Source organism: Physeter macrocephalus, chromosome 2, assembly GCF_002837175.3.
Source record: "Physeter macrocephalus isolate SW-GA chromosome 2, ASM283717v5, whole genome shotgun sequence".
Classification (NCBI taxonomy): Eukaryota; Metazoa; Chordata; class Mammalia; order Artiodactyla; family Physeteridae; genus Physeter; species Physeter macrocephalus.
In genome coordinates, this window is record NC_041215.1 from 132038943 (window position 1) to 132049313 (window position 10371).

Sequence of the window (10371 nt, forward strand, 5' to 3'; positions counted from 1 at the left end):
GAGGGGAAGAGAAGGGGAGCTCCCTGGCCGCACTGCCTCTCTCTGCCAGACGCGCGCTCTATGAGTCTGCCCCTCCCCTGTTTAAACAGAAGGACTGACTCTCACATACCTTTTAGGGGCTGTACTTTATTTTCTTTTAACGATGATAAAAAGAAACATCCTTTCTCATCCTTCCAGCTTGCGGCAACAATCTCCTTCCTCATTCTCTTCACAGCAAAATTCAGCTAATTATTTTGACAATGATTTTAGCTGCATTTATTGAGTGCTTACTATGTACTAGGCGCTGGGATCTACACTGACTCCTTTGATGACACCCTGAGAGGTAGATATTATTTTTAGTGTCTCTTTAAGAGAGGTCTGTGGTTTAGAGAGGTTAAGTAATTCACCTATGGTCACACAGCTGAGAATATGGGGTGCAGGAAGTTTGACCCAGGTCTGTCTGACCCCAGAGCCTGTGTTCCTAATTGGTCTTTAACCACCATGTCACCCGCTCTGATAACCGGACCCACCCAATCTGCAAGCACGTAAAGTGAGAGAAACACCCCAGAACTTCACCATGGGATTTAGATGGCAGGCAGGGTCCCGGAGGCACCTTCCCCTCTGCCCCTTCCTACCTGTCTCCTCCTCTGGCTCATCGCCTGCGTCCTCCTCCTCCAGCGGCACAGGATACTGCAGGTGGGTTACCAGGCCCATGTTTTCCTTCTTGTAAAACTCGATAAGCTGGTCCAGCTTGGTGAAGAACCTCATGGGGACGCCTTCGGATGCCTGAGGACAAATGCCAAGCAGAAGCGCATTGAACTGGCTGGAACATCACCCAGCCGCGAAGGCCGCCTGCAGCGGAGACCAGAGAGGCCGAGGGAGCGACCCAGGCCGGAAGCAGCCCTGGGCTCCTGCGCAGGGCCTGCCTGCGACGCCCACACCCTCCCAGCCCCCAAGAGCCACTCTGCAAAAGGCACAGATAGGACAGTTTTAAAGATTTTTTTCTTTTTTTAAAAAAACTTTTATTTTTTTAAAAGTATTATGTTACCAAGTAATGCATTTTCATTATGGAAAAAAATTTAAATACAGAATTAAAAAAAAAAAGAAGTCACCTGTAGTCCCACAACCCCAAGAGACCTATTTTTAATAGTTTAGAATATTTTTTCTAGACTTCTTGTGTGTATGTTTGTGTGTGTTTGGTGGGGGGAGTTATTACCCCACCCCCAAGATCATTAATATCATATAATATCATTATATCATTAATCTATTATAGCAATTGTTTTGCTTTTATTTTTATATTTTTCATTTGATATAATTCTGTTTTGTCAAAACTCAGAAAATGGTTGAGGCAGCACAAAAATCTTCCCTGATTTGTATCTCTGTTGTTGATGACAGAAGAGCAGGAGGGTAATTCTACTGGACTGTTCAAATGCCCTGGGGCCAGGTCTCCTTCTTATCACCTGGTGGCTCCAGCAGGAAACTCAAGTTCTTCCCTTGGCAGCCAGTCCCGCCCACTGAGGCCCTGCCCCTGCTGAAGCCCTGCCCACATGAAGGCCCCACCTCTGGATTCCCCCTGGTGGGCTATCAGGCAGCAGGGTAGGATGGGAGAACTGCAAGCGGGAGGCTTAGGGTCTCATCAGTGCTGTACCCTACTGCTCCTAACCCAACATGTCCCAACATCCTGTCCATCCTCCCTGTCCAGTCCCCTGCCCCGCCCCTCCTTGGTGTTCCATCTCAAGGTACGGCACCATTGTCTCCCCACTGGCCCAGTCAGAAACCCAGAGGACTCCTCCCTCCCCTGGCACAGATGGCAAAACTGGACAGTGTAAGGCCGGGTGTTCCTGATCCAGCCAAGAAGCTGCTGAGCGAGGTTGCAGCCCCAGGTGGAGGAGAATGATGTAGCCGGGCTTTAGGGAAGACCAGTGAGCCGGGGGCAGCTGGACAGAAGCAAGAGATCAGGCTGCTGGTGGGTGCAGGGGTGAGCCCCAAAGAGGCTCCCCCTCTGGGTGGGGCTTCCCAGGCCTTGAAGGAGCAGAGCTCCCCCACGTCCTATCACTGAGTGCCTATGAGCCACGCCCATTATCATAGTTGCTAACAGGTCAATGACATTCACGTGATTTAGAAGTGAGTTGAGGAGGGGCTATCTTTGGAGTTGGAGGTCAGGGGCCCAGCGGCTCCTCCGGGGGCTGCCTGCTTCTGGGACCCATCGCCCATGGGAAAGGAGAAGAGGGAAATAGGGTGCACGTTGGAAAGCCCACCCAGGTCGGTGGGGTTTGGGCTGAGCGAGGCTGGACTGTCTTGACTCGCCCACCTTCAAGTCAGGTGTCTATTGTTCCGGCACGGTTGGCACTGACGTGGGAGGTCGTCAGGGCCGCGGGTAAGTGGGGTTGGGAGAGCAGACAAGGCAGGACCACCCAGACTGGGACAGATGCAGACATCCGGGAATGGACCAGGACGCAGACCTGTCCCTGAGCCCTGTTCCTGGGGGTAACCCCAAGGAGCGGTGAGGGTGCATTTGCCTTCAGAGACTCCACCGCCTTCAGAGACACCGTCTCTCCGTCATTCACCTTCACTCGGGCGCCACACTTGCCTCTCTGTCTCCCCTTGTCTCTGTCTCTCCCTCCACATGCATTTGTGTGTGGGATGCAATGCACACACATATACATCTGTACGTGAGGGCACGTCTCTGTTTGAGCGTGTGGCTTAAGCTATTCAGTAAATTAGTAGAGAGTTTAACGAAAGGCCGGGCCTTCTAAAAAGTAACTTAAATAGGTTGAAAACCCAAAGTGAGCGGAATAACAAAAATAATTTGACACGACACAAGGTCGATGAACTCGATTCAGTTAAAGCAGTCAGGACAAGTGTCATCCTGTCAAAAGAATTTACAGCTAATGGGTGACAAGCCATTAGGCGTATGGAAAAAGGATGTGAAAGTATCAGAGAAAGTCAAAGTGAAACGACTCATGTGTGAGTCTGGAAAAGGGTTCTCAGCTGGAGGATGTCTGGGGAATGTGCGTTTGGGAGAGCACAGGAGCTATTAGATGCACCAACTGGTGCAAATTGCAATCGGTGCAATTTAGATGCACCAATGCTGAGACACGTATTATTTTAAGTACTGCTAAAAGCTAAAGCATACACCAAGATACACCATCAAGCTGTGGGTACAACCGATTTCGGAGATGTTAATATGACAAAATAAACACCTTAGAATTGATGAAGTACGCTGGGTACTAAGCGTGCAGAAGAACAGAACACTCTAAAATTCATCTGAACCCTATGGATCCAGTGAGGGAGGAGGTGGGCGGGTGCTGAGCGCTGAGACAGAGCTGCTGGGACACTGCGTGTGCTTGGACTGGTCACAGAGGCCAGGGAGCCAGGGCCTGGTGACCCACCGCTGCTGGCTGCCCAGGTGGCCCAGGATCCGAGAAAGGCCCTCTGTCAGGCAGGATGGCCAAGTCAAAGCCAGGAGTGGGAGTCGGGGTTTCCAAGCGGGCAGTGCCTTGACCGTGGGCCAGCAGGAGCATTGGGGCCCCGTGGGGATGGCTGCCTGGTCAAGTCTGATTCTGCCTGCCCATGCAGCCCATAGTCAGGGGCCAGACCTGCTTACTGTCGTGTCCCCAGATGGTGCCAAAGGGCCTGGCCGTCGTGGGATGCTCGGCAATTAGTGCTTGGATGGACTTGCAGGATTAGGGTCAGGATGAGTCAGGGGGAGAGATGTCAGAGAGGACCCTGTGTGGGCCTGGGACTGGGGATACAGAGCAATGGCTGGGGGGAGGGTAGGTAGCAGGGGAGCACCCCCTTCCTTCACCCTCAATCTGGTCTGCCAAAGGTGATGCCTTTCCAACACTTTAAAATGTAAAATGTCTGACTACAAGGTTGTCATGTGTATCAGTCAGGTCCAGGCAGGAAGCAGATGCCACATTCGCCTGGGGGGATTTCAGAAGGACTTAGAGGACAGGGTGTAGGAATACACCTGCGAAGTGGGGGAGCGGTTTCCCTCCTGATCCAAGCATGGGGGGGCCGACGCAGGACCCAGAGAGGGCTGCCAGGCCGGAGCTGAGGCCTTCCGAGAAGCCAGCCCCACAGGGAGGGAGCAGGGGTGGGAGGTCCCCCACCCTCCCATCGCTCAGCTATGCCTCCCATCCTCCAAATGCCACCGGAAGCCAGGGGATGTGGAGGGGGTCTGGGCTCGAACGTGAGACACACAGCAGAGAAGCAGCCCACGGAGCCCATGGTGACAAGACGCCCAGGGAGGCGGTGGGAAAGTAAGGCTTGCGTGTCCTGCAGGCAAGGGCAGCCCTCGCCCCAGGAGGGGGACCGGCCATGCTTCTGGGGCAGGGGGCTGCCCTGCATCCTTAACGGCCACCAGATTTCATTTCCTCATTCCACAGCCGCCGCCTTTCTGAAGAGATTCACCAAGTCATTCTGAAACACAGAAGGAAAGCCTGAAGCCCCACGCTAGCCGTTCGCTGCGGACAGCGGCCCTCACAGTTACAGATGCCCCCCAGGGTGGAGCCCCTGGGGGAGTGACGGGGTTTCTGCTCTGCGGCAACTCTCCCACCAGCAGGAACAAACTTCTTCTCTCTGTGGCAGATCCCAGCGCACAGAGCAGAAGCTTGATCTGAAAAACACAGAGCAGCGATTCCTGCGTTAAGTCGGCTCCGAACTTACGACGTGCGGGGCAAAGAGCAGACGTCCCTCATGGTTTGTGGGATCGACTGAATGGACGTGAGTTTATGTTCATCACCAGAAGTGATGCAGGAAAAAAAACGTGGTTAGTTCAGATCGTGAAACAAGATACCTAACTCTTCTCTTGCCTTCTCTTTCCAGGTCTATGGAAATTTCCAGGTGACTTCCAGCAAGATCATTTCAGGGAGTCCCTGCAGACAGCGCCTTGCCAAGCCCAGCTGTGCCTGCCTCCCCACAAGCTTATACATTTTCGAAGGAAGGGGACCCTGCTAGGTTTAGCCTCACATAGTCCCCCAGGTGCCTTGCATGGCTAATGACAGGCCCTACCCCTGTTTTGAGACATGTGTGCAGTGCCTAAAAGGGACTTCACAGGTGAAAAGCTGTAGCTTCCCACACTGCGATGTGGGTTGCTGACCTGGGCCCTGCAGGGAGAGACCCCCTCACTCTACGGCTTGGCACCTGTGCTCGTCCACGTACAGTACTCCTGGGAAAGTGCGGAGCAAGGGGACAGGGCTGCCCCCCACCCCCAAGGCCCCAGACCTCTAGGGTCTTTAAAACAAAGGACAGCTGATGTCCAGACTGTTGGAAGCTCAGAGCTGCGGCCTCTGAGAAATGTGGTGTTTCCAGAACTAGTTCCTGGGCTCTGACTTTCAGACACCCTCCAGGGGAAGGCGGAGCGAGGCAGGGAGGCCGGAGCACCCTGCAGGCCGAACTTTCCCAGAGGGTAATTTTAACTTCAGTGCTGTCTGCTGTCACTAAATGGGGAACTGAAAGAAGGTGAGGCCCCCAGGAGGAAGCCAGCAAGGGGGTGCCAGGAAGACGCTGCTGCCCGGCACCTCCTCAGGCTCTGCCAGGCTTCGTTTTAAAACGAAAAGTATATACAAGCCTTGTGGAAATTTTACAAATAATGGGAAAGTGTGCAGAAGTGGTGGTGGGGCAGTGTGCTTATTATCCCAACTATAGCAAAGCGTTTCTTTCAAGTCGGTGGGAAAGTCACTAGAAAGATCTGAAGCAGGGAGACAATACCATTTGTCTGCTGTGACGAGAATGGCGGGGTGGGAGGCGCTGGTGTCATTACTGTTTTCCCAGTGGGGAGACCCTGGGCCTGTGGAGGCTGGAAGGGTGTCGGAGGCCTCAGAGGCAGTGGCGGGCGTAGAGCTGGATTCAGCCCAAGCCCTGGAGTCCCCAGACCTGGGGCTCCCACACGTCCAGAGGCAGCTGCACTGATGGAGCAGGGCGAGGGGTAGTGTGGAATTTGGCTGTCCAGGCCCAATCCCCGCCCCCAGCAGCATTTCCTCCACTCAGACATCAGCTCAGCAGGGGCAGGACTCCCCACCCCAGGCCTGCCCACCTCGCAGGGTCTGGAAGCTACCTCCTCCCGCCTTGCCTCTGCCCTCCCGCCTTGCCTCTGCCCTCCCGCACCTCTGCCAGCCCCTGAGATGCTTTCCTTGGTCTTTCTCCTGCCCTCAGGCCTGGTCCGAATCTTTAAGCACCTCCTCTCCCCCAAACCTCTTCCTAAGAATCACAGACTCCAACTTGGCTGATGTCGCTGCCATTTGATGAGATGGGAAAGGGGGGTGCGCAGGCGGGTTGGGGAAGAGCCCTGGAGAAAAGCTTCAGATCCAGAAATCCCTCTTCAGCCATCTGACCTGGAATGGACCCCAGGATGTGTCTCCTTAAAATCCGATCAGCTCTTCCTTTTTCCCTTCCCTTCGCCTTTTTTCTTTAAGACATGTATCATTTTGCTTTCTTTCCTTGCTCTTCCTTTGAAGTGGCCAGAGCCAGTGGGGCTTTGGGGCTGGGGCCAAGGAAGTGGTCAGGGGGCAGAGGAAGAAGCTGGGGCAGGGAAGTGATCGGAGCCTTAGAAGCCGGCCTGGCCGGGGGCCCAGGGGCAGCAGAGCAGGAAACCAGCAAATGAAATATATGAAGAAATGGGGGCGGGTCTCTCACTGCCAGAGAAGGGAGTTAGGTTATAGGTTAGAATGAACTCTGTCTGTAGTGTTCAGCTGAAAGCGGAAGCTTCATTGTGAACTCAGGGTTTTTTACTATATACAGGTAAATACTGACGCAGGTATGAGTGTGTGTGTGTGTCCACACACATTTCCCGGCTCTGTCTTCTGAGAGGATCCAGAAGCAACAACACCCCAGTGGCAATGAACCCACCTAAATACCACCCTCCAACAAAAAGAACCAGACTCCTTGGAGAGAGGGCCGGGCTGAATCTAGGGCTGGGGCAGGAAAGGTATATGTGGGCCTGGAACATCTGTTGCCCCAGAAAGTAAGGAAATGTCCACAAAATGATGAAGACTTGTCAGAAGGGTACAGGAGTCAGGAGACAACTGAAGGGACAGTTGAAAGGACCATCTGGCACAATTTGAGCATCAAAATGAATAATAAAAAGAATTATAATTCATTGAATAAAATAGGAATTCATGAGTCTATACTCATGTAAATAACTGAGAAGGGAAAGCTCTTTCTCACAGTAGAATGCCAATTAGTAACTGTCACAGGAATGATGGAAAAAGTCACCGTTTGGCAACCTTCACAGTAATAGCTGATTCAGGAAAGAATCAGCAGATGCCAAAGATGCTAAAACTAGTGGGTGAACATCTGAGGAGGAGCAGGCTCTCTGCCTCAAAGTGTCTTCCCACAAAAGAGTTAATCATCTTAAAGGGGAAAATTGTAACTTTACAATGAGAAAACCTGGCAGACCCCACCTTCACCAAGTGGCAGAGTTAACTTTACCAGTAATGGGACAAAGTGACACGGTGCCCTCCTGGGATGGGTACACAGAGGACACAGCAGCGCTTCTGTGATGCACCCGCCAAAATGCAGCACCTGGACTCGGTTGCATGGAAACACCTAAAAACCCCACATCCAGGGACAGTCTGAAAAATTACTAGCCTATTCTCTGCAAAAATGCCAAGGTCATGAAAGACAAGGAACTGTGCCTCTAATGGGCACTAAATGGATGTGATAATTACATTCAACATGTGATCCTGGATCGAACTTTGGTCCACAGGGGAAGGTATAAATAAATAAATATTTGTTTACATATGAGTTTTACATATATGATATATAAGTATATATATATATCTTATATACTTGTAAATATGTATAATATCTGAAAAACATATGTAAACAAATATTTATTTTTAATATAAATATTTAAATAATATCTACATATTGCTATAAAGGGCATTATTAAGACAATTGGAGAAATTTGAATGGGGTCTGAAGATTAGACAATAGTATTTTATCTATGTTAATTTCCTGATTTTGATGGTTGAACTGAGGTTATGTGAGAGAGTATTATCATTTAGGAAAAACACATTGGAATATTTAGGAATAATGGGGTATTGTCAGCAACTTATGCTCCAATAATTTAAAAAATAATAATAATATGAGACCAAGAGAATGAGAAACTTATTATGCTAAAATGTTGATTGGGGAAAGTGAATGAAGGGAATACAGGAACTTTTTGTACTGTTCTTGAAATATTTCTGTAAGTCTGAAGTTATTTTCAAAATAAAAAGTGAAGAAGACAGGGTGGAAATGATCTATATCTTAAACAGGAGAGTGGTTATATCTAATAACTCTTTTGAGCTATACGCTATAATAAAAAGTTTTTTTTTAAAAAATTAGCTTGTGTAACCTAGATCATTAAATTAATATGCACACAAGAACACACACACAGGAACAGGGTTCAAGATGGTGGAGTAGAAGGACGTGTGCTCACTCCTTCTTGCGAGAGCACCGGAATCACATCTAACTGCTGAGCAATCATTGACAGGAAGACACTGGAACTCACCAAAAATGATATCCCACATCCAAAGACAAAGGAGAAGCTGCAGTGAGACAGTAGGAGGGGCGCAATCACAGTAAAATCAAATCCCATAACTGCTGGGTGGGTGACTCACAGACTGGAGAACACTTAAACCACAGAAGTCCACCCACTGGAGTGAAGGTTCTGAGCCCCACGTCAGGCTTCCCAACCTGGGGGTCCAGCAACAGGAGGAGGAATTCCCAGAGAATCAGACTTGGAAGGCTAGCAGGATTTGATGACAGGACTTTGACAGCACTGGGGGAAACAAAGACCCCACTCTTGGAGGACACACACAAAGTAGTGTGCGCATCAGGACCCAGGGGGAAGGAGCAGTGACCCCAGGGGAGACTGAACCAGACCTACCTGCTAGTGTTGGAGGGCCTCTTGCAGAGGCAGGGGGTGTCTGTAGTTCACTGCGGGGGCAAGGACATGGGCAGCAGAAATTCTGGGAAGTACTCCTTGGCATAAGCCCTCCTGGAGTCTGCCATTAGCTCTACCAAAGAGCCTGTAGGTTCCAGTGCTGGGTCACCTCAGGACAAAAAACCAACAGGGAGGGAACTCAGCCCCACCCATCAGCAGACAAGTGGATTAACGTTTTACTGAGCTCTTCCCACCAGAACAACACCCAGCTCTACCCACAACCGGTTCCTCCCATCAGGGAGCTTGCAGAAGCCTCTTAGATAGCCTTCTCCACCAGAGGGCAGACAGCAGAAACCAGAAGAACTACAATCCTGCAGCCTGTGGAATGAAAACCACATTCACAGAAAGAAAGACAACATGAAAAGGCAGAGGACTATGTACCAGAGGAAGGAGCAAGATAAACCCCCATAAAAACAGCTAAATGAAGTGGAGATAGGCAACCTTCCAGAAAAAGAATTCAGAATAATGATAGTGAAGATGATCCAGGACCTCGAAAAAGAATGGAGGCAAAGATGGAGAAGATGCAAGAAATGTTTAACAAAGACCTAGAAGAATTAAAGAACAAACAAACAGATGAACATTACAACTGAAATGAAAAATACACTAGAAGGAATCAACAGCAGAATAACTGAGGCAGAAGAACGGATAAGTGACCTGGAAGACAGAATGGTGGAAATCACTGCCGCAGAACAGAATAAAGAAAAAAGAATGAAAAGAAATGAAGACAGCTTAAAAGATCACTGGGACAACATTAAGCAAACCAACATTCGCATTATAGGGGTCCCAGAAGGAGAAGAGAGAGAGAGAGGACCCGAGAAAATATTTGAAGAGATTATAGTTGAAAACTTCCCCAACATGGGAAAGGAAACATCCACCCAAGTCCAGGAAATGCAGAGAGTCCCAGGCAGGATAAAACCAAGGAGAAACACATTGACACACATAGTAATCAAATTGACAAAAATTAAAGACAAAGAAAAATTATTAAGAGCAACAAGGGAAAAATGACAAATAACATACAAGGGTACTCCCATAAGGTTGACTGCTTAATTCTCCGCAGAAACTCTACAAGCCAGAAGGGAGTGGCACGATATATTTAAAGTGATGAAAGGGAAGAACCTACAACCAAGATTACTCTACCCAGCAAGGATCTCTTTCAAATTCGATGGAGAAATCAACAGCTTTACAGACAAGCAAAAGCTAAGAGAATTTAGTACCACCAAACCAGCTCTACAACAAATGCTAAAGGAACTTCTCTAAGTGGGAAACACAGGAGAAGAAAAGGACCTATAAAAACAAACCCAAAAGAGTTAAGAAAATGGTAATAGGAACATACATATCAATAATTACCTTAAATGTGAATGGATTAAATGCTGCAACCAAAAGACACAGGCTTGCTAAATGGATACAAAAACAAGACCCATATATATGCTGTCTACAAGAGACCCACTTCAGACCTA

General features: G+C 49.4%; 1 protein-coding gene across 1 annotated transcript in view; it reads right to left on the minus strand.

Annotated features, from left to right (window-relative positions):
• Positions 1–10371, minus strand: part of INPP5D (inositol polyphosphate-5-phosphatase D) — a 131631-nt gene that overhangs the window by 66692 nt on the left and 54568 nt on the right. Inside the window, exon 3 of the mRNA XM_024124657.3 lies at positions 615–765. Within this exon, the coding sequence (XP_023980425.1) occupies positions 615–765 (151 nt within the window). The remainder of the gene's footprint in view (positions 1–614; positions 766–10371) is intronic.